General features: G+C 29.8%; 3 protein-coding genes across 5 annotated transcripts in view; 1 reads left to right on the top strand and 2 right to left on the bottom strand.

The window, feature by feature from the left end:
* Positions 1 to 1263, top strand: part of LOC130897965 (hemocytin) — a 75389-nt gene extending 74126 nt beyond the window's left edge. The window contains exon 65 of the mRNA XM_057806961.1: positions 929 to 1263. Within this exon, the coding sequence (XP_057662944.1) occupies positions 929 to 1155 (227 nt within the window). The 3' untranslated portion in view covers positions 1156 to 1263. The remainder of the gene's footprint in view (positions 1 to 928) is intronic.
* Positions 1264 to 1433: 170 nt separating this feature from the next.
* LOC130897987 (epoxide hydrolase 1-like) lies at positions 1434 to 5037 on the bottom strand. 2 transcript variants are annotated; one of them, XR_009059814.1, is made up of 3 exons: positions 4844 to 5037; positions 4558 to 4792; positions 1434 to 1782 (listed from the first exon to the last, which is right to left on the bottom strand). XR_009059814.1 is itself a non-coding variant. In XM_057806995.1 (2 exons), exons 1-2 carry the CDS (start codon positions 4662 to 4664, stop codon positions 1566 to 1568), a joined length of 324 nt encoding a protein of 107 aa, XP_057662978.1. In that variant the 5' UTR covers positions 4665 to 4804; the 3' UTR covers positions 1434 to 1565. The 2 variants fall into 2 exon arrangements, 1 of the variants encoding a protein (XP_057662978.1); XM_057806995.1 differs by lacking the exon at positions 4844 to 5037 and having other exon boundaries at positions 4558 to 4804.
* A 5142-nt stretch (positions 5038 to 10179) lies between these two features.
* Positions 10180 to 23940, bottom strand: LOC130897836 (protein regulator of cytokinesis 1-like). Of its 2 annotated transcripts, XM_057806758.1 has the most exons (10): positions 23872 to 23940; positions 23694 to 23758; positions 23193 to 23351; positions 21464 to 21643; positions 20125 to 20671; positions 17404 to 17576; positions 16826 to 17102; positions 14637 to 14817; positions 11052 to 11194; positions 10180 to 10459 (listed from the first exon to the last, which is right to left on the bottom strand). In XM_057806758.1, exons 1-10 carry the CDS (start codon positions 23893 to 23895, stop codon positions 10394 to 10396), a joined length of 1815 nt encoding a protein of 604 aa, XP_057662741.1. In that variant the 5' UTR covers positions 23896 to 23940; the 3' UTR covers positions 10180 to 10393. The 2 variants fall into 2 exon arrangements, with proteins under 2 accessions (XP_057662741.1, XP_057662743.1); XM_057806760.1 differs by lacking the exons at positions 23694 to 23758; positions 23872 to 23940 and adding an exon at positions 21758 to 21794 and having other exon boundaries at positions 23193 to 23284.
* Positions 23941 to 24604: the final 664 nt, after the last annotated feature.

The following is a 24604-nucleotide window of genomic DNA, read 5'->3' as shown; positions in this document are numbered from 1 at the left end:
ATAAATAGTTTCAAATCAAAACAGAAACTTGTACGTGTTTGATAAATATACGTGTTTTATTATTGTGAAAGGTAAGTCAAATGATAAGCAAACGAATACAATGTTATTAAGTCACTGTTTTCACAAATAAGTATCAGTCAGCAATTATATATGTAATACTTCTGGACAGTTTCTATTAGGGGAAACTGTTCCGTCTAAGGAAGACAGAATGGCAACGATTTCTCTATCCTTCGAGGTTCCAACTCGGTTCTGCGCATTTTCAAACACGCGCAGTATAGATAAAGTGTCTCGAACGAGAAAGAAAATGAACGTAGTGACGTTTTTTTCTCTACCAACTGTCCATATAGGAGTATTACATATATGTCAGCAATGCCAGCAAAGGGACCAATTTGAGTCGTCGAACAATCAAATCTAGAGTCATGTAAGATTTAAGAGCACGAAGATGTACGTGTGAGCACGGCGCAGTTACGTTAATCACAATCACAAGAGGCACGAGTTGAACGAAATCAACAGAAACAATTAGAACGAAGAGAAGCGCGCAGATTCATAGTAAACAGACGTAGAGGAATTGACCAACAATGCCAATTGTGAAACTCAATACCAGTTATTTACTTTCTATAATAGTTACACCAAATTTTGTTTCTTGAGGTGTTATAAGACTTCATATTAAAAAGAAAATAGCATAAAAATCTGTTTTATTTAGACCAAAATTTGAAAAAATATAAATCTACATTTTGGATACCTTTAAACCTAGAAAGACTATATATATATATATATATATATATATATATATATATATATATATATATATATATATATATATATATATATATGTGTGATTATACCATATAACATAGTTTGCCTCACAATAACGAACCCCCATTTCATGTAAAAATTTCACATATTTCAAATTACTATCTTGTTTTAGTTTCGGGAAGTATGCAGTCAAAATGTTCTTGTTGTCAAGGAATCGAACACAAGACTATTCTCGTTGAATTGGAGTGTTCAGATGGTAATAAACTCGAAAAGAAAATTTTAGTACCATCAAAATGCAGCTGTAGTCTTCAAGAATGTGTGGGGAATGTTAAAAATATCGAGCTTCCTTCGGTTCCTAATAAATCGTTGCTCAAAAGAGTGCGACGTTGGTTTAACTAGTGTAATGAAAAGACGCTGTTAAGATAAGATGTAACGTTTTTTATTATTTTTATTATTATTATTAAGTGAAAATTTTATTACAGTTGAATAAAACAAGTTGATGTTGAATTATTTTTTTACTGATACTGCACACCATCAAACATGTACCAGATAAGATTTAAAGCACTTTTCTTAATGTATAGTTTATTCCACAAGTTCAAAATAAGAAAAATGGTTCTTAAACCTTTTTTCGGCACATAAGAAAATGAAAAAATTTTAAATAGGGTAACACAATTCCATTTAGTTTGTATTTTCGTATATTTTTCAAAAACCATTAACAAATATTTAATATCATTGTGTTATCAATTATTTTATGGGACGTATCAGCTTTAAACAACGCTTCCACGTTAAGTAAAAATATACAAAGCGCATTACAATAAATTAGATTCATATAATTTATTAACAAATAAAATAATATCTTTGGTGAGAACATCATTAGCTTCTATCGCTGCAAAATGACCAACTGCAGGATAAGTATTATATTGAATTAAATTTGGATACTTGTCTCGAAGAAAACTCTCGGGTTGATAAATGAATTCATCTTCAAAAAAGGCACATCCACAAGGAACACTTGTATCTATAGGTATACTGCAAATAATAATGAATATTATATACCTTAATTTTTATTGATAAATCGTCTTGATTTTAAGTTTTTTTTTGATAGAAAATTATATTCAAAAACAGGTAAAAAATTGACACTTCGATCTATTTCGGGCTTCATCAAAATATGACTTGACACTGCCAATTTTCATAATTATATTAATCAATAGATCACCTACAATATGAATTTGGAAATAAAAATCTGTTTCAATCACACAAAATAATTTTTTCCATAGTTGTTACATTTCAAAAATATGTAGCAGCCATTAATTGAATTATTCGAGTTTCATTGAAATTTCTAAAATAGAAGTATCAAATTGTTCATCTCTTTTGTATCATTGGTAGCTTCCTCCTTCCTACGTATATGAACCATTTTTCTAAAAATACTCTTTTTCATGTGTTTGATTCCAATTCCATAGTTTGATAATGTAGTTTCATTTTTTATCGTATTTATGACCTTTTAATCTATTTTCTTAATACAGAGATTTCTGTCCTATATAAACAGCACGAAAATTACTAAAAATTAATTAATATATACTATTACTTCTTTTGTTAAAGAGTGTTTTAGATTTTAGTTTAGTAAAATATTTTGATGATGTTCTTGATGACTTAAGCTAATATCATATTTATTGAAATAATTTGATAGCTGTTAGTAAGAAGTCTTGTAATGTAAGAAAAGGTAAGTTACATTTAGATATCAAGTTTGTGTTTGGTTTCTTAATTGATTATAGAATGTGTCTGAAGAAATTTATATAAGTTAGAATATACAGGGTCGACCAGAATAGGCGGAACATTAAATTTATATCTTGATCATTTACATTCATCAAAAGAAATTCAGTTTCAGCACGATGATGCTCCAATTCATTAGCCTACTAGGGTTGACAATATCTGAGCACTGTATGTCGGGCGTGATGGGTGGGCCAAAGAAGTTATACGGAATGGCTGAAGAGGTCACTGGGTTTATCTCCAATGGATTTTTTTCTTTGGGGCTGTTTACAATCTGTAGTCTATAAGGATTTACCTCAAACTCTCTAAGAACTAGAAGATTAAATCAGCAGACCCGCGGTACAAAATATAACGCCTAAAATGATTTTAGAGGATACTGTCAGAAAATCGAAAGTGTTCACTTTGAACAATTATTGTTGATAAATTTTATATTTATTTTGTATTAAGTGAATATATATCCGTACAAAATTTAATGTCTCAAAATATATCTCAAAAAATGTAACAGACAGTATAGACATCATTACATATAATATGTTTTTAGTCATCAAAAAAAGGATTTCAAATAAAATCGACGAAACTAACTGAATAAGTTAATACCTAGTTAATAATTTAAAAATAAGAATTTTAATTATGTATAAAGGTTAAGAAACGCGGTCGCGGTTACTAGCTTTTCTGTTTGTCGAAGACTGACTATTTTCTCTGGTCTCAAGAAGAAATAAAATACTTCAATTATGAAGAGAAGATTAGTAATTATAAAAACAAAGTAAGTTCAAAGGACCATCTTCTAAAATTTTTGTTTACCTGAAAAATCCAAGGTTATAAAGCTATTACATGAATATGTTGGCAAAGCAAAGCTTTTTCAGAAAGGAATTTAAAAAAATCCGTTTGTCTAATTCGTATACACGCTTCTACAACTCTAGGAAGATCATTCTACAGCTATCCACTTAGGTACACGGAGCACGACCTTTATCTACCTACTGCACGTTCAGAATTAGTTAAGGGCTCAATACTTTACAATACAAAAAATGCACAATCAATTGCCAATTGGAATCAAATCTATAACTATTCATATAGCCTATTCATTGGTCTAGGTCTACAAACGAATTTTATTCTAATAATAATATTTAATTCGGAGCATGCTATGTATTAGTTTAATGTTTTTATTGATTTTTAATACCTATTTTAGGATTGCTGTATGGTTAGTTCTGATATCCGGTTTAAATTATTTAATTAATTAATTTAAAGAAGATAGGTACAGACACCTGAGTAGACTTACTGTGAACACAAGCCAGATGATTCCGAACACACGTTTTTCAAGTACAACCATTAGAGGAATTTGAGAGGAACTAGAGAAGACTATTGGCGGCCTAACTCATGATAATATCGTCCAGGTGACGCTACACAAGATTGAATGGAGGCAAATGGTTGCTACCTATATAGAGGAGAATCTAAGAGCAAAGAATGCGGAATGGCTGCCTGACAATGTAATAGACAATGAACAAACGGAACAAGCATACATGGACAGAAAATGGTGGTTTGGTGGGTAGGCTACGGGAGTCTCACATATAAAAAAAAGTATTTATAAAATTTTTATAAAATTAGACGTGACAGAAAATTGTTATTATTATTTTTCTGGCTATTATCTACCTAAATAAACAATAATTACAAACTTTCGTGGTCGTACAAAAATCTAGACACGTTAGGGAATATACAAGACTTGAAGAAAAGTCGAAACGTCAAATTTTATGTTTCTTCCAAAAATTAGATGCATTAATATAAGAACATTGAACTTGAATAATCCTTACCCGATTGGAGTGATATTCTAATTAGTGATTTGAACTTGACTTTCATGCAAAAATTACCTGAACAATTTAATGAAAATGTGAAGAGATTAGTATGAATCATAAATGACGATAGGAACCACATAAAACAAATATTTTCAATGTACATAAAGTAACTCGTGACAGACATTCAATTGGCTGCCGGACTGTACCATAAATTTTAATTTTGTAATTAAAAATCAGAATGAGTTTTTACTTGTGTAATCCTGATAGGAGTCCTTCTATGCTGGAATTTTCACAATAGTATCTAGCAGCTGTTGTTGCCTTTTTCGGAAACCAGTAATGAAATAAAATTATGTCCATTATAGTCGTTAAATCAAAATGTTGTAATCCTGCCGTTGTTGAATAAATATTGTCCTTATTTTTACCAACAGAAAATTTCTCAAACAAATATGTAATTAAACCAACGGGATTATTATCTAATATATGTCCTAAAAAGAAAAGCAATTAGTAAATATTTTATATATATTTATATATCAGACTTGATAAAGAGTTCTCATTTCCAAATTAGCTGCAAATTTCAATATTCCTAGTTATAGTTAATTATATATCCATACATGAAGATCTCTACCCTACTTTTTGTGGGATGTTTTGATAACTTCCTAGACAATTATAGTTTATTCTTAAAATAACTTTCTGGCATTTTTTTTTTGAAAAGTCAAGCTATTTCTTGAAATGTCAATCTATCTCTCAATGTGTCAATATTTTGATTACTTTCTAAAAATTTTTCAAGCCTTAGGTGACGTTCTGGAACTTTTTAAGAAATTTGAGCAAGCTCTCGACGTTCTAGATGTTTCTATGAAATTTATGCAATTTCTTAACAACTTGATAACTTTCTTAATAATTCGAGAACTTTTCCAAATATTAAATGACACTTGAGATTTTTCTGAAAATTTGTTTTCGAATTTTTGGTGACGTATTCAATTTTTCTGAGAAATTCTATTGATTTCGAAATAGCTTGATAACTTTCGAAGGCTTTCGGAAACAAAAACAATTTTTAAAGAATTAGGTGACGCTCTATCATGGCCCCCACAAGGGTGGGACTGGTGCAACTCTAGTCACAGTGCCAGGCCCACGTGGGGCCTGGGTTTAGACCTATTTAAATTTAATTTTTACATTTATTGCAGAATACCGTGGATCCTAGATTGAAATTCAAATGTCCCCACACACTCCCTTTACCTTCCCCTTCTACCAGGCGCCTACCAACCATTACTTTCCCCACCAGGTATTTTAAATGCCTCTTGACATCATCGTTTTGGCACAAGCTTTTAACTTCCATTAATCAAAGAAAAGAGATCATACAAAGGAGAAGAATTTCATTGAATACAGAAACTTGTTAGATGAATTACAGACCCTAAAAGATTCATTGGAAACCATCCTTAACGAAGCAGAACACGTCGCCGTTGGCATCATACAAGAATTCTCACTCAAAAGAAAATGTAGTATTAAAAATACGCCCGAGCAACTTCAGCAACAAGATTCACAGAATTTCAAATCTTTTGTTGTCTTTTCTGTTTTGGATTTCATCATGGCTGGTTTGAAAACCAGATTTATAAGCTGTTTGCTCCAGTTTTAGTACTCATGTATCTAGACAAGAGGGAACTGAAGCTTAAAACTCCCAATCTCGTTGCATCTTACCCTTCAGGCTTTGCTGATCCAGACGCCCTATTTGAAGAAACTCTTCATATGAAGAATGTATTTGTAACAGTTTCCCAGTCAGAAAAGGACTCGTTGAAGCTTCTTAACTCAATATAAGAAAAAAACCTCCAGCCCATTTTCTTAAACCTATGCACAGCTATAAGACTTTTCTGTACTATCCCAGTTACAGTGTTGCGGTTAAAAAGTCTTATTAGATTGTCGAATTCATTGAAAACTTGGCAACGTAGCACACCTAGCCAAACTCGTCTAAACCATCTGGCAATATTAAAATTGAGAGTGAATTGGTCAGAACTGTTGACTTTTCTGACGTCATCACTGATTTTAGTGAAATGAAAGCTAGAAAAGCCATGATTAAATGAACTATCAAACATCAAAGTAAGCATTCTGTAATTAGAGTATCAAGCTTCAAAAACATTAATTGTTTAGCTCCTAGCTCTGTCATAATCTTATTATTTTGTGAACTTGAAATTTAATCTTGGTCAGTAAGGGAAATCTATCTCAAAATGGAAATTTACCTTCAGTAGAATGAAAATAAATGATTTATTTTATGTTTTTTTTTGTCAATTAAGTTTGTTCTTAACATTGAACTGATAACCTTAATTATTCCTTATTATCATTTATTGTCAGTTTGAAAAAATATGTGAAGGGTTAAAAAATTACCATTTAACATTTGAAACATAGCATACCGGTAGCACACGAGCATAAATGGTGGGGGGAGGGCGAGCCTGATCCTGGTTATAGAGCCCGCAATCAAATGTAGGAGCCATTTAGATTATTCTCTAATTAATAATCACGATATATAATCCAGGTTTACCAGAATTCTGAATTCTCTATTGAAAAACTGCCCAGATTCTTCTAAACCTACAACTTCTACCTCGAGTATATCAGCCACAAATGGTGGAGCCTTTTTGCAATTGATTACAATTTTAAGTGATTTCTACCTAACTAAAGTTATTAAAAAATATATTATTAGTGATAGAAAGTTCACCTATAGTATCCGGTTTGGTACCCATAAGATGAAAATACGCAGATTCGGCCAAGAGAAATCTAAATAATCTGGCTAAAGGATAAAGTTCATTCTCATATTTCTCTTCGACTACTGCACTTGGCCATAATCCACCAATAACTAATTTGGTGAGTGTAATTGTTCTCAAAGACAAACAAAAATTTGAATGCAATCCTATGACTGAATCTGGATACAATGTAGCTAGAGCAGTTACCGTAATGGCGCCCCAGTCACTACCATGTACTACAAATCTTTCATAACCCAGACGGTTCATCAAGGTTTTCATTATATTTGCTGCGTGAGTGACTCGAAAACCTGGTTTAGCAGATCCATCAGAATATCTGCAAAGAAAAAAGTGTTTGAGAATAAGATCTAAAACTAAAGATTAATCAACCACAATTTGTGATAGCCGATTATTGATACACACTTTCTTGAAGAACATAACTGTGGTCAAGTTATTTGTCAATGTTATCCGATCTAAACTTAAAACAACTTACTTGAAAGTCTATTGTATCAATAAAAAGACACCAGCCATTTTCAGTTGCAAATACATAAGGTAAATTATTCGCACGGAACTTTGAATAATATTTATTAGAAAGTATAACAAATTTTATATCTGTCTGGGAGGAGGTGGAAAGCATTTCCAACACCGACTCATAAAAAAATAAAAATATTGTAAAAAACATTAAATTTTTTATATCCTTGTTATAAACAATTAAGTGAAAAAAATATGTTCTAGATACAGAAGTTTCAGAATAAGTTGTGAATTCAATTTCAAAATATGTAGATTCATCAGTAACTTATGATTCTTCAAAGTTTTTTATCATCCCCTTGCATATAACCGCGATAAATCAGTTACTGTTTACAAGCTTACTGTGTACTGACGTCAGTGCACCGCCATATTGGTAATGAATGTTTTAGTGAAAAGTTTAAAGCGCAAATTTCAAAAAATCACATAAAATATCATAGTAATATAAAAAAATTTTATAATAATTTTGGATTTCTAATTGGAGGTATATATATCACTAAACCACTTTTTCCAAATTGGTCTAATACACCATTGTACCACGTGGAATCTTTCTGCGTCTTGTGCTTATTAGAAGCCTTTTTAAAACAAAGCAGTAGCTGTACCACAAAATTGAAAATGAACAATTTCTTTCATTTTAGCAAATTTATAAGCTTTATACAACAATAAAAAGTTTTAATTTGTATTTTTCAATCCCAAAATTCAACCAAAAAAACAAACCTAAAAATTCTTTCAGTTTTCATCAAATAATTTTACAGGGAAATGTATATTAAAAGTAATGCTCAATTAACAGTATAGGCTCTTCTATAAATTTTTGTAATTTGATAAAAAAAAACACGATTTTATAGTTTGATTGAGATTTTATTACCAAACAGTACTTCCCTGAACTTCAAGACCTTTATGGGTTACATTCCTGAAGTGAGAAGCTGTAAGACTGTGGAAATTCATTCTCTATGCTTGAATGTCTAGAGATATAGCAGTCAGAAATGAGAGGGGGCCAAATCAGGCGATTAGGGTGGATGTTGCAACAGTTTGTTCGAACTTTAATTTCGCAGAGGTACTTTGAACTGTGTGAAAGGGCATGTTAAAAATCACAGTAGAATGAAACCCATTGGTAAAGCAGGGGAATATGATAAACATAAAAGGAATAATAAATTAGGGCAGATCTCAGTTCGGGAAGTGAGAGGGAATGAGTTTTTAAGGGTAAAAAATGGTTTATCTCGATTTCCGGCAAAGCTACAAGTCCTATGGAAGAAAGTTAAGCTGCAAAGTTGTAGGTAATAAAAAGGTCAACAACTTTTGTATTTATAATTTTTTCACTTAACCTCAAATTTCGTGAAAAAAAAATTGAGTAAAATAAAAATGAAAAAACCACAAACTAGGTTATTTGAATTTTTCACATAACCTAACCTAACCAAGTTTGTGGTTTTTTATTTCTATATTATATAAATTTGTTCTTCTACAAAATTTGATGAAAACTTACCTTTTTATGTCCCAAATATGATTTATTCGATTTAAAATATTTATTGTTTCACCTTATTTTGACTTAATACCAAAAAAGCACCCTAATTTTAAATCGATTATTCTCACGTCAAAATATCAGCTTTTTTAAAAAAAGTCGGTGTGCTTTTTGTTCATTGAAATCTCTTCTTTCTGATGGTTTAAAAAAAATATACATTACTATAGTAAAAATAGTTAAAAAATCAAGAAAATCGAAAAGAGCTCTAATCGAAAAATGTTTGAATCGTGCACAGTTTAATAAAAAAAATGTGATTGTTGCAATTTTTTTCAATTAAAAAGTGTATTTATTAACTTCTAATTACATTCATATTATAGAAAATGTAAATTCTAATTACATTCATGTCATAGAAAATCTCATAAATTATAAATATATAAATACATGTAAATCGTACTATTGAGTTTAGATACTTCATTCTGATTGCATTATTCATAATATTTCTAATAACGTTAATCTTCTTATTTATTCTACATAACCACCACTGATTTTGGTAAATATGAAAAATTATTTCACATTTATCAAATTTACCGGTTAGTTTATAAAATCCCCAACTCGTAATATGATAAATTCGGATTATTTTTTAGAAACAAACCAAACCCATATTCTATGGATAAAAAATCATTTATTTGCATTTACAAGTTCAATTCTTTAAATGTATTAGACTGTTTTGATTTGAATCAGATTTTTTGTCCTTCTTCAAATTAATGGTTATTCATCACTTTATATCTGTAAAAGTGATAAAGATCTTAACCAGTATCATAAAAGATAATTAAAGTGAATTTCATGCCAGAAGCTACGCCTTTTATGTCATTTTCAACACTGTTAGATGATCAGATTTAAATAACAATAGACCTTCCTAGAAATTATTCAAAAGAAACCGCTTGCTATAAAAAATTATACAAAAACAAAGATCAAACGAATTCCGCGTATTTTATCAAAGGTGGCGCCTTCGCCGAACTTTAGAATTCAACTGTATCCAAGTAGGATCGGCTCCAGGTCGGAGTTCGTAACAATATGAATTCGTTTTGTATAGTGAATAGTGTATTCAAAATATGATCATCTCACCCATCAAAGCAAACTGTAAGTAAATAAAAAATAAAACATTATATTGCATAAGGATTAATTTGTATATTCGATAAAATAAGTTATTCATACATAAAATCAAAGTAGAACTATTCATATATTACATTTTTTACAAAACACAATGAATATCCAGACAATATTAAATATATTACGAGCTGATCCTGGAAATTTTTACAGCTTGGTATACATTATTTGTTATTGGTGCTTGGTAATATTCTAGGAGACGATTCGGTACTAGACTATTCATCACTACCACCTAGACCTTCTAGGGTACTACGCAAATCTTTTCGATTTGATAAGTCATTCTGAAACAATAATTCTTATTAAGGAAATTCTGGAATCGACAATAGGAGTTGTGTAATTTCTTTTGTTATAATTATATACCGAATATTAATATTGATGAAAATCTTTTACTACTGACAGATTTTTATACTAACAATCCATTAAATTTTTGCAAATACTAAAAAACTGTATAAGGCTTCTCCATTCATTTTTGGCTCATCCTATCGAAGTCTACAAATATTTTCATACAATGTAAATATTATATAACAAAGTGAACGTAAAAAGCATAACACAGATCTGATTAATTGTTGTCAAGGAATCCAAAACACTTAGTATAACTAGGAAGAAGAAATAAAAATTGGTAGAAGGTAGTTCATACTATTTAATTTGTTTGTAGAATGTATAAATTGCATATATTTGTAAAAGAAAACCAGCAATAAAAAATATTGTAGAAGTAGAAGAAAGTATGAAGTGATAAAAAAGCTGAAACTATATTTGACTACTACTGTCAAGGTCGAGGACAAAATTGAAAAAGAAAAGTTAAAAATTAGTAAAAAGTACTTACATTTTGATGAAAATTATAAACGTTTTACAATATAATTTCTATTAACTAACCTGAAATTCTATGTAGGATGAAGTATCACGTATTTCTTTCTGCCCACTTATTCGACGAATTTTTTCGATTCGTTTTTTTCTTTCAGCCGACCAACGTTTAGTACTGCTAACTGATGTAACCAAAATCTTAGGTATTTTCAATTCTAAAAAAAGAAATGTATCAAATAAAAAATGATAGGCAATTATGTACATTTATTTAATCAAAAAATAGGGGCAGTTGTTTACTTTTCCTAAAAATGAATAATAAGGAAGATATACACACTTAGAGATGAATTTATTTATCTCCCAAACGATTTTCAATGAGCAGTTCATATTTTGAGAGTGATTTGATATCATTTACCTCATCCCATGTGAATATAGGGTAGTTTTAGAGGATAAATGAGGATTATTAGATAATTTTTATCAATTTCAAAATAATTTATTGCAAATTACTTCAAATGTTTTGTTAAATTATTTTATGCAAAAAGCTGCTATTGTAATTATTTAAATCAATCCATATTTACATTTCTGACAGATATTCGAAGAAATGGGGCTTTCCATTCACCCTTCCACAGAGTAGTATCTTCCTTTTTAATCAGGTTTATAAAAAAATATAATTAAACGAGTGCCCTTATTTTTGGACAATTAGATCTAGAAATTAATGTACATAATTCTAGACCACCTTGTATAATAAAGTGTCAATAAAAAATACATAATTTTTGTAACTTTTCCATATTTCAGTGTAAATCCCCTACATAATATGGAAATGCAAATGCAGTGATAATATTGAATTTCAATGGAAAAATGGAAGAATTTGAAAGTAAAATGATCAAGACTGTGTAATATCTGCATAAGAGAAAAAAAGAATATTTGAATATAAACAAGAAAGTGAAGAATCTAGAAAAAGCTTACAAAGTGTACAGAGACAAATGCAATAAAGCAATATTGCCAGAAAATAACATAAAATTAAACCAGAAGTAAAAAATATTTTAGAAACCAACGAAAATAGTTATAAAGGAAAAAATCAATAGTAACAAACAGTAATGTACCAAAATAAAACCCACAAAGAAGAAAAAAATGTAAACCAAAAAGTAACAACAAAAAATGAAACCAGCAACAGATAATATTGTAGATACCAAAGTCGGAAATAAACAAAGCATGTGTATCAAAAAGTAATAAAACAAAATAAGACCAATAGTAGAAAATATTTTAGGAATTACTGAAAGTAGGAAGAGAGCAAAAAAAGGTAGAGTACCAAAAAGTAGTAAAACAAATAAAAACAGCAATAAAAAATATTGTAGCTACCGAAGTAGGAAAAAAGCGAAGCAATTGTATTAAACAATAATAAAGCAAAATAAAATCAGTAGTAAAAAAATATTTTAGACATCACAGAAAGTAGGATAGGAAGAAAGCAAACAAAGCTACAGCACCAAAAAGTAACAAAACAAAATAAAACACTAGTAGAAAATATTTTAGGAATCACTGAAAGTAGGAAGAAAGCAAAGCAATTGCATAACAGTAATAAAGCAAAATGACACCAGTAGTAAATACTATTTTGGGAAACCATAAATAAGGAAAAAACAAACCAAAAAGTAACAACAAAAAATAAAACAATAAATAAAAAACAAAACAAAAACAATAAATAATATTGTTGGTACCAAAGTAGGAAAGGAACAAAGCAAATGTATCAAAATATGACAAATAAAATGAAACCAGTAATAAAAAAATATTTTAGAAATCACAGAAAGTAGGGTAGGAAGAAAGCAAAAACTAACATAACAAAATAAAACCAGAATAAAAATATAAATGTCAAGAAATTTTGCCTGAAAGAGTAAAAGTAAAAACAAAATGAATTTGATAGTAGGAAAATGTTGTAGATGCCAAATAAAGTGGAAAATCACATAGAACTGATAAAAAGACCTTAAGCTGAGTACAAAGAAATGAATAAAAAAATTTCATTGAAAAATATCTTAAAGCAAGAACTTGATTAAATATACTTTTAGATTTTCTAATAAAAAGTGAAATACAACCAAGTTCGGTTTTAAGCTGACAATATTTTTGTGAAAGAAACAAGCTAAGCTCGATAAGTGAGTTGGAAACTAGAAAATGCAACGGAAAATATTGACAAAACAATGAAAGAAAAAGGAGATGCATCATAACAAATAAGAAACATTGAATGTATGTATGTATATTAGGGCGATTTCAGGACAAACTAGTTTTGCCTAGGATATACTAGTTCTTCCTATACGCGATAGGATTAACTAGTATAGCCTAGTCCAAACTAATTTGTCCTAAGTCCGATAAGATAAACAAGTTTAGCCTAGGCCAAACTAGTTGATCCTGATATAAATACGCACACTCTAGAATAAACTAGTACAGCTTAATCTGAACATTATAGTATATATAGAAAGTCAAAATAAATAGATAAAATGAATAAAATACTGCGTAATTGGAGAAGTAATCATTTTTATTATAATACAATAATGATTCGTCATTGAAAGCTATGGATAATTAGTAATAATCATATCTCATTTTTTAAAATTGTTATTTTTACATGGTGTACTTTGGTGGCACTTAGAATTGCGGAGTATCATTGCCTAACCTAACCAAACTTAACTTAACCTAATCTAAACTATCTCTCATTGATTATTTTGACATTCTAGTTATTCGTGAAAATCACGAAGTGGGCGACATCTCTTAATTTTTTTTCAAACTTCAATAGAGGTGAACAACAAAGCCAGAAAAGTGATTTTCTGAGATAAAAACAACCGCACTTGGTAAAAGTTGTAATGTTACCAATGTACCAATTGTTAATAACCCACTATTGTGGCCAATAAAACTCTTATACACTTTTTTGGTAGTTTCTTGTAGATGTAGATATTCAAATCTCTTTCTCCCGTACCTGTTAATGTAAATTTAAGTTGCAATAATATGTTTGCAGAAGCTCGACATTCCAGCATTACATAAACAAATACATTTCCAATCTTTAACTACATCATTCAAATCAATTGTTATCTAATGAGGCTGGGAAGTTAGACCTGACATCTGTAGACACGAACTTTTAATGGTTTTTGAATTTGTTCCATCTAGGCCACATAATACTATGTCCCGCTTTACCATGTTAGTTGTCTGCTTCTGAATCCAATATATGTTTCATGATTTTAAAAGGGGTTACTTCAAATTTCGTCATCTTTAGACGGATTCTTAAACACAACACCCTTACAGATTGTATTGTTGTTCTCCGCTATAGAAGCCAAATTCATCGCCATCTAATGACACGTGATTGCGTATTTATGATCAACTAGTTTGACCTAAGCTAAACTGTTGATCCTATCGGGCTTAGGACAAATTAATTTGAACTTGGCTATACTAGTTAATCCTATCGCGTATAGGAAGAACTAGTATATCCTAGGCAAAACTAGTTTGTCTTAAAAACGGGTTTGACCGGTAATATATCAATTGAAATACTACTTTATTAATCTGAATAGAATTTTACTGAATGATATATTATGGGAGTAGCTATAATTGATATTCATTACTATAAAGTACTCCAAAACATTATTTAATTAAAATAATATTTTCAACACGGAAAATTATTTTACTTACGACATCGACTGCTCTTTGGCTCAGTAAGCGCTTTATGAGAGACCACCTTTAATTTTTTTGGATTTGTTGAAGGAAATTCAGCCATGTTTCTCTTTAATGTCGAAGTGGTCCTTTGTAGTGATGGCATATTCATTGATGTTCCTTTCTGTAGTTTCATAGCACTTTTAAACATTAATTTTGCCTACATATATAAAAAAGTTGTACAATTATGATCTAATGGCTATCAACAAAAATATCATAATCATCAAAAAAATAGATGAATAAAAAAATGAAAAAAAATATATAATTATAAGAAACTAGGAAACATAGAAAGTACAATTAATTGGTTGCAGTATGAGAAATATAATCCAAATGAAGCTATAAACTTAGTGACACAAGAAATACAAAACTGTCTTAAAAAAGCTGAAATTGAAATGACCAATAAATGTGAAAAAAGAAAAAAATTACAACGAAAAACTTGGACTACGAAAGCAATTATAAAATCATGTGGGAAAAAGGGAGCATTATACAGGGGGTTTAAATTAGATCCATTCAATGAAAGTTTAAAATACAAATATAAAAATTATGAATAGAATAGAAAATTTTGAATAGAATAATAAAATATGCTAAAATCAATTAACATATCAAATATCAATAAAAAAATATTGAAAATTCTATTAAATTATGGGTAATGAAACTCTAAGATGAGTGAGAATAGATTGTTAATGTTAACATTAATATAAGAAGTAAAAAATTCTAGCAATAAAATAATAAGGTATAAAAAAATTGCAGGCGAAATTAACTCTACTGCATGGGAAAAGAATTTAGTGAATATATACAAATTCCAAAAAACAAAACAATAATTTTACCTCAATTGAATGCGAACTCAATCTTTATAGAACCAACAAACAAAGCGGAAGTATTGAAGATAATTGATTATTTGGAAAATAAAAATGGTGGTGGATAAGATAGGTGCCGAATCTATTAAGATAATATCTAGTCTAATAAATGTTAGCAAGTCTATTTAATAATTGTAGAGATATATCAATTTGGACAGATGCACTAACATTTGTTGAAATGATTCCTATTTTTAAATCTGGTAGTAAACAGATAATCAAAAACTATAGACAGATATCATTAACATCCAATATTGCAAAAATTTTCGAAAAACATATTTATAGTAGAATAACAGATTTTATAACAAAAAATAAAATACTGAGTTCAAAACAATTTGGATTTATCAAAAGTAAAGGGACGAAAGACGCTCTAAATTATATCACAAATAAAATAAATGAGAATTCAAACAAAAGCACTCTGATAGCGATAACGTTCATTGATTTAGCAAAAGCTTCTGACACTGTCAATCATAGAATACTATTGGATAGATTATACACATATGGTATAAGAGAAAAAGCCAATAATCTTAATAAAAAGCTATATTAATAATAAAAGGTCAGAATAGGTCAAGATAATAGCGATTTCCAGAACATAGACACAGGAGTACCACAAGGTACAATCTTGGGTCCTTTGCTGTTCATAATATACATAAATGATTTATTGATAAGTATGCCTGAGCCCTGAAAATATAGTATCTTATGCGGATGCTACTGTAACTTTTTCAATAGGTAACGATTGGGAAAATGTAGAATATCATCAATGAATAAATATCTTGAAGAAGTAGCAATATGGCTGGCATTGAGTAAGTTAACATTAAATGTACAAAAAAACAGTATATATTGCTTTTGGAAACTACTGTGATAGTGTTCCAAAAGAAGTAAATATATCTATAAATAAAGAAAAGATAAAAAGGGTAGATTAATGTAAGTATTTATGATTTTAATCTCAGATGGAATGAGCATATTGAGCATATTATCAATAGAACAAGATATCTACTTTTTGTTTTCTATAAATAATCGAAAAGTATGGCAACAGATATACTATTAATGATCTACTTGTTTTGTCAATAGTTTTGAAAAACCCAGGTGAAGATGTCATTGTTAAAATTATTGTCCTTCCTAGTGTGTAATTTCGAATGGTGCTGCGGCTTAAGGACTCAAAATACAACTGTCCAAGAGTTTTTTAAAATACCAACAGAATAGTTGCATGATATAAAATAAGAACTACACACTTTTCATACTATATAGTAAATTAATACGTTTTATTTAAAATAAAGATTATTTCCAGTCAAGATACTCTGAACAATTACTTACATTTTCTTTGTTCGCATGTCTGTCATCGATATATTCCTTGATAGTACGTCCATATGTTAGAAAAGGTACTTTGTATTTGCGTTCATATGTTTCCGCCAAATTAATCAAGTTTGTTTCAATTTTTGATACCTGTTTGAACAATAAATTCCTTTCCTTTTCTTCCTTCAAAAGTTTACCACCTCGGTTATTGAAACGATCCGGATTAATTGAATTTATTTCTAATTCTGTTAATTTATCCCACAAACGGCGATGTTTATTTATTAAAGTAATGGTTTCTCTGAAAAATATAAATAATACCTTAGATGGATCAATTTCACTAGCACTTTTATACATGGTAAGACACCTATATCTGTACAGACTAGTAAATAAATTTAAAAATATCACCATTAGCTCTTTACACACTAAATAAATACTGGTGGATCTATTTGAAAAATAAACATTTTTGGTGCCGACCTATGGATCTCGTCAGTACAGCACCATTGTTTTTCTGTTCTATTTTGAATAGAAACCGACTCAGCAGGTTGACATAGGGGCGAGACACATAGATCAAAACCATATTCCACAAATACCATACATACTTGTTTTTCTCTAAATACGCTGTCCATTTTTTGAGCTCTTCTTCATGCAGTTCCAGGAGATCTTCAGTATACGTATCACAGTAGATATATCTGAAGTCATTTAAAACAGATTCGGAGCAATGACACTGTTTCCAGATCTGTTGCAATTCCTGACGAACTCTGTCAACAAAAATCTGAAAATGCGAATAACTTTATTAAAAATTCGAGAATTGAATTACAGCCAATGCGGATATTAGTATGTTACAGTAATAAAATATATCAAGTATTCTTTATATTCCAGAGTAATACAAAATTATTCTGCTTGTAGTAAATCAAGGGGGCATCAAATATCAGGGGAGAATATAGTGTAACGTTTCTCAGGTAAAGGTCGTATATAATATTAATTTCACACTTTATTACACTAAATACAACACTAGAAACACTGTATTAACTCACACCACACTGAGTTATTACAGATTTACTTGTATTATTCGCCGTGTATCTTCAATACTCAACCGACTACTTTACTTTGAGCTTCTGCCTTATATATGCTCTTGCAACAATTCTAGAACATTATAGAAACTTTTTCAAGTGTCTAGTAATACAGAACCTACCTATTTCATAGACGCTTCACACAGATGGCACAAGGTTGAATCATTTTTGTAATTCAAGTTCAGATCCCTAGATGAATCTGATGGCAAAACTATACTTATATCAAGTTGGCGAATGTGAGACAAAATTTAATGTTGGTAAACATTGTGCAGTTTCTCTTGATAACTCATTGTGCTCGTGTTTTTGTGTCCTGTTGATTATGTAGGGTAGTAGTTGTTAATTATTTGAAATGACTTTTGTGAATAACACTGAGAATCTATTAATAATAATAAGGACTTTAAATGTTTCGATAGATGGCTTCTGGCTATAAACAATACTAAATTAACTGCAAGGGATGTATTATGAAGTTCAAGTGATGAATTTTATTGAAATTTGGTATAATTTACTCAAGATATAACATTTTAATTAGATATTTTTTTATGCAATATTTTATAATTTTGTTTCAAAAAAATATATAAATATTTTCTCCAAGTTTTATTTTTACTCTATTACTAAATACACACACTTTATGTTTAGATTATTTATAATTGAAGGATTATCAGATTACTTTCAAAAATCTTTTTGTTCACATTTTACTTAAGTAATGAAATAATACATTATTTTTCTTCTAACGATATTACAACTAATAAACTTTGTTTCATAATAATTCTCAAAATTTCACTTTTTGTGATATTACATCTTGAAAATATGAAATTTGGAGAAATATTATAAATAAAAACATAAATTTAAAAATCATTAGTTCTGAGGTAGCAGTATGAATTATCTTCAAATAATGCAAATTACGCGCCAAGAATAAAATTGAAATTTGCCAAGTTATTTATGAAGGATGTCATATTAGTAGTTCAAGCTCAGACCCCCAGTCGACGTCAACTTCGTTGACATAAAACAAATAACATTGTCGTGATCTATTTAAATATAGGTGATCTGTAAGTATTAGGCAACTTCTGTTCAGTTACAGCTAACTAACATGGTTCATGGCTATCGAATAATAAATAAAACCACCTAACAACTTTTATAATGTTCATTAAATTATGACCGGCACCGTTCAATGGCGTGCAGCTGTGTATCCGTTACACTATATTGTCCACTATATTAAGTTATGAAGGGCTCTGGCAGATGACGTACCGCTATTTACCCTTCACATTTTTTTATTTATTGCCTTGAGAAAATATAACTACATAAGCTGTTATATAGTAATGTATTTAGGCCTAAGTTTGTTCAGTATTAAATTTATTATCGTGAAAGTCCATGTTTAGTTGTGGCATGTTATTAAAAGTTGTAGAATTGATTTCTAAATGTTTATTTTGCTACTTCTTTTAAACAATTGAAGTATTATCGAATATTGTAATTCACAAATTGCTGTTAAGTCGAGCTAAGCAAGATAATATTATGTTGAGTTCTGTTGTGGGAATTTTCTACAAACAATACCATTTTTTGACAAGGGTCTTATATAAGACCCCATGATTTCAAATCGGTTTTCAACTAAATTTCTGATTTGTGTATCTATAGTTTTTTTTTAAATCAAAACATGATGTCGGACAGTTTTTTCTATTTTGTATTGATAAAAATTTCTAAGTGATAAGCCATTTGTCAAATTTAGAGAGAAAAAGCATGTAATTTCGTTGATAATAAAAATGGAGGTTTGTTTTTTAAAAAGAAAGTTTCTAAAATCAAATGACAGTTTGTTTCTGGAAAAGAAAATTTCCAAAGACAAATGGATGTTTGCTTTTAAAAATGACAGTTTAGGAAGACAAAGGATGGTTTATTCTTTAAAAAAGACAGTTTCTAAAACCAAATGACAGTTTGTTTCTGAAAAAGACAATTTCCAAAGACAAATGAATAATTGTTTTTAAAGAAAAAGTTTCTAAAGGCATATTATGGTTTGTCATTTCTTCTCTCATCAGTATTTTTTTTTTCTAAAAATCGCTGGAACATGGATTGTGATAGCCTTAATAGCTTGATAAATATATAAATAAATTGAAAAATATACAAACTGAGCAATTTCAAAGTAAAGTTTTTCAAAATTGATGTCCAATACTTTTGATAACATTCATTTTTGGATGGTGAGTCATTTGACACCAGTACTTTTTTACAAAAAAACTGTAGTTTTGAAGTCAATAATACTCTTACCTTGATATTAGCCATTTTTAAATTTTCACATCTTCTCATTTCTTGTCTTAAAGCTTCTAAGGTTTCCTTTGAAATTTCTACATATTTTTTACGAAACCGTTCCCTTTCAACAAAATCAATTTCTAGTAAAGTCCAAATATTTTCAATTTTGTTCCATAACAGGTCAATCTCTTCTGTGACGTTGTCCAATTCCTTCTTCATACTATTGTAGAACGCATATAAAGATTCCATATTATCTTCAGTTAATGCAAAATCATTTTCACTGCCATTCAAAACAGCATTTTCGAAATATGTGGAAGGAGTGTATTTTAGCTGACTCACTATTTGCTCAAGTTCTCCTTTGATCGATGTGAACGTTTCCAGTCTTTTAAAGGATTCCTGTTCCAGTTCATCAATATATTTTTCTAAATCTTCAATGTCCTCAACTGTAGGCAAAGAGTTTTTGACTATAAATTTAGGTTCTTTGCCAAGATTTTTACATAATTCTAATTGCTTAGCATGTAATGGATTAAATAGCAATAATCTTGATTCGCTCATCTGTTCTAATCTACAAATAATTATCAAATTAGCAATAAAGTATAGCTAGAAGTAAAAAACATATCATTGCCATAGTTCATAATTAATTGGCGTCAGCCAAGGAGCAGTTAGATAGGCCCGTCGTTCCCCACTTGACGTTACCAAAGGACGATGTCCTTTGAGAAGCCGATCAGGTGCTTTGGCTTGAGCCCTCTGATGTCATTAGGCAAGTTGTGAGGATTGCCCAAATATCAACCCGCGCTTGTATGAGTGCAGGGCACTCACAGTTGATATGGTTTCATCCTCCTCCACTCACTAACGGCACTCCAAATCGTCCGTGATACCCATGGTGTGGAGATGGCGCCTTTGTCAGCAGTGTCTGGTTAGAATTCAGTGACTAGTCAGATGTCGCGCCTGGATGGGTTCTGGGCTCATCTGTGAGTTTGCCCATCCCAGTCTGGCGAGTGAGTCGTCGTTGCTTGAGTGACCGAGCACCCAAATGAGCCATCACACACCAGATTCTGTAGGATTCCCTTGCACTCCAGCACTAGCCTATAGCATACCTTTTCAGACGTTATGGCTTGTATGGCAGCTCTACTATCTCAGTAGAGTGAGATTACAGTGTTCCTGTGGCGTCGATTGAGTATCGCGCATCCGCATTCCATCACAGCGAATATCTCGGCTTGGAATACTGTAGCGTGTTTCTCAAGCGAAAAAAATCCACTTATTTTGGAGTGTCCTCCACAGAAGCCTGCTTCCCCCAAGCTATTCCTCCTGAAGACGATATCATTGACATGAATATAAATAACTAATTTACACTTACAATTTGATTTGTTTTTTCAGTTGAAATTGTTCTTGATATAATCCTAATTTCTGCTGCCCAATAACTGGCATATCTATTTGCAGAAGTTTGCATAAAACTTGTATTCTTTCAAGATATTTCTCTATGTTCGATAGGACTTGCTCATGTAATTCTCTGATATCTACAACTAGTTCAATGCACCTGCAAAAAGCAATAGATAGACAAAGAGAACATTACTTTTACTATCATAGGGTTTAATATTTTACTACACTTTGCTAAAAGAGAACTACAATAATTACACAATACTTGAAATACCTGTTGTTAACGCTGCATCAAGATATCCCAGGTTAAACTAAAAATAGATATTTTTCAGTTAATTCTTTGATTGATTAAACTAGAGTTTTTGAATTGTCGGAGGAAATCATTTTATATTGCTAATTGAGGGCATAATCCAAAGGATGGAAAAGCTTGATGATGATTATATCTGTTTTATCATAAGGAACTCTATTTAAAAAAAGGTGAATTAAAAAAACTACCTAAAACAATAGTTCAACACGATTGTGATTGCTGTGATATAACAAGCTCATTAATAGAGCAATTGTATTTGATAATATTGGAAACTTCTGTCTAGCTGCCAGTGTTCCAAATATCAAAATATAAACTTGTACATGCTATTAAAGAATGTGAACAAGCAATCAAGAATCTTTGTAGAGAATAGACCATATCAGTGTCTATAGTTGCTTGATGCCTCAAAATAAATCAGTGTTCAAGTTTACTTGAATTTCTGGATGACATTGGACCCTTAACAAGCAAAACAAGGATCCTATTCAAGGTGAAAAAGTATTCCCAATAATAAAGACATATGTTTTGTTTGCTAACAGCCCTCAATGCGGAATTCTACTAAATAACTTTCTCCTTAGAAATTATAGGATAAAAATACAAAAGAAGCATTTGTTTTTATAAATCGGGATCAAACAGGTTATATGAACACAATCTAATTTCATTAAAAATATCTAGGAGTATAATGGTTTCATTCTTATAAATTGGAATTGTATGAATTTTTCTAATAAAGATCATATTGTAAATATTTAATTTCAACTTAGTTTACCAAAATAATAATTCTCAAAAAAATACAGGGAACTTTCATATATTTTATGACCCTGTTTCCCAATCTCTTTTTAGAGTTTGATTTTATTTCCTTCTAGTAAAAACTAAAACTTAAATGGTACATGACCTTTTCTTGTGACCAAGAATTGCAGCAAATGAAAAACAAAATTCAGTTAGAATTACACAATTAATTGTACTAGTTTCCATTTGTTTTCATCAGATATCCCTTGTCAGATTAAATTATCAATCCATTCATTGTTAATTGAGATTTGTAGGAAGAAAATTTTTTTACTCTTTTACTTTGAGCTGTTTGGAATTTAGATGTTATTTAATGTGCCAGTACTTGAAGTATAACTTGAAAAAATACATTAACCGTCCACTAAAAAAGTTATACGCCTATGGATTACACATGCTTCATCATTTTATTACTCTGTCATTCATAAAAATAGACTTTAGTCTGAAACAATGAATGGGAAAAAATAATTTGAGCTAAATATTAATAATCAGTTTAAAAGAAAACTGATTGAGAAAGATCAGTCAATATATACGATAACATTTGGATTTGGTACTATAAAAAGGTGTATATATAAATAATAAGAGAATATTAAAAAACTTATATTATTTTGGATAGATAAATAGTTACCTTTCTTCAAACTGTTCCAAAAATGTTGTTTTCCATTCTTTAATGTCATCTTCATTTTGGCTCATGGTCACAACTGTATCTACCCAATTTAAAAAACTCTTTTTCATGCATTTTTGGAGCGATTCCCACATTACACTGGCCCAGCCTATATCTTTTATACTAAAATAATAATTATGTTAGATTTTAATGTTTTGACTCACAAATAGTATCTAAATAAAAGAAGCATAAAATTGTTATTATAAAACGTATAACAAAAAAGTTTATATATCATTACTTGCAAAGTGAATTGAATAAAAAAGCTGTTTTTGTTCAGCAGTAAAAAATACTACTTAACACTAATTTTTTCAAAGCAATCAATAGTATTAATAAGTATTTTCATTAGGAACTTGCATTTTCAACATTTCTAAAATAGAATTTTTAATTAAGATAAAAAATTATTGCAAGTGTGCGTCAATGTATTATTTCTTATTTTCTTATTGTTAGCAAAAAAATATTACTTACAAATCTATATCTAAATCTTTTAGATTTTCCCGTGTAGACACACTGCTTGTGTCCATTTCAACTATCTAAAAAAAATTAAATGGTTTAAGTATACTTAATTTATGAACTGCTGCAATTGAAACGCTGATCCGTTACAAAATATTTAAACGTACTGTGGTATCAGAAAAACAAATCTTACGTGTGACAACAAACCAACTTTCATAGTATACGCTAAATTGTACACATTCCAGGCCAATCTGATAGTCGCACCAATTGTAGGCGGAACCCGCCAAATTTAAATAGATAAACCGAATGTAGTGGTTGTTCAAAATAAACCGTCAACTGTTTTTTTTGGTTTCCGATATATTTACACGGCAAGCGGCAAAAAATAAATGAAAAATATTTTGGGTAATTGCTACTTCTGGCCAGTTGTTGTACTGTGATATATAGGTGAAAAATTCTAAATTGGGAATAAAACTTTATTTAACTGTTGCAACACTTTTTCTTTTCTCATATTATTTTAAACTAATTAATTTTCATTAATATCTATATTTCAAATTCTCTGAAGCTCCTAAAATTAAAAAAATATTGTTTGATTATTATGTTGTGCGGTTTTGTTAAATGATTATTCAGCAAATCATTGTTGAAGAAAAGATTTTAACATGTGTTTATTTCAAGTACTGGTGGTAAAAATTTTTTTGTTGAATATTCACATGTTTCCTTTTTCCTGAAAATAAAACTTAATCAAATAAATCTTATATTGGCCAGATGTACATTATGGAGTTACGAAACCAAGTAATAATAATTGTCTCATTATTCATTCTCTTATAATAATAAAAAGCTAGTTATATTTATTAAAAATTGCACAAGAAAATAGACAACTATTATTACGTGGTTACCCAATCTTAATTATTTCTTCACAATAATTAAAC

The sequence above is a fragment of the Diorhabda carinulata genome, chromosome 9 (genome assembly GCF_026250575.1).
Source record: "Diorhabda carinulata isolate Delta chromosome 9, icDioCari1.1, whole genome shotgun sequence".
Taxonomy (NCBI): domain Eukaryota; kingdom Metazoa; phylum Arthropoda; class Insecta; order Coleoptera; family Chrysomelidae; genus Diorhabda; species Diorhabda carinulata.
The sequence above is the reverse complement of the archived record's forward strand: the minus strand, read 5'-3'. Positions and strand labels throughout refer to the sequence as shown.

Coding starts and splice junctions, on each gene's coding strand:
- LOC130897836 (XM_057806758.1), bottom strand. CDS start 23,895: ATGAAAGTTGGTTTGTTGTCACAC. Junction 23,352..23,693: donor AAAGATTTAGATATAGATTT/GTAAGTAATATT, acceptor TTATTATTTTAG/TATAAAAGATATAGGCTGGG. Junction 10,460..11,051: donor CATCCTACATAGAATTTCAG/GTTAGTTAATAG, acceptor TTATTGTTTCAG/AATGACTTATCAAATCGAAA.
- LOC130897987 (XM_057806995.1), bottom strand. CDS start 4,664: ATGGACATAATTTTATTTCATTACTGGTTTCCGAAAAAGGCAACAACA. Junction 1,783..4,557: donor CTCCTATCAGGATTACACAA/GTAAAAACTCAT, acceptor TATTATTTGCAG/TATACCTATAGATACAAGTG.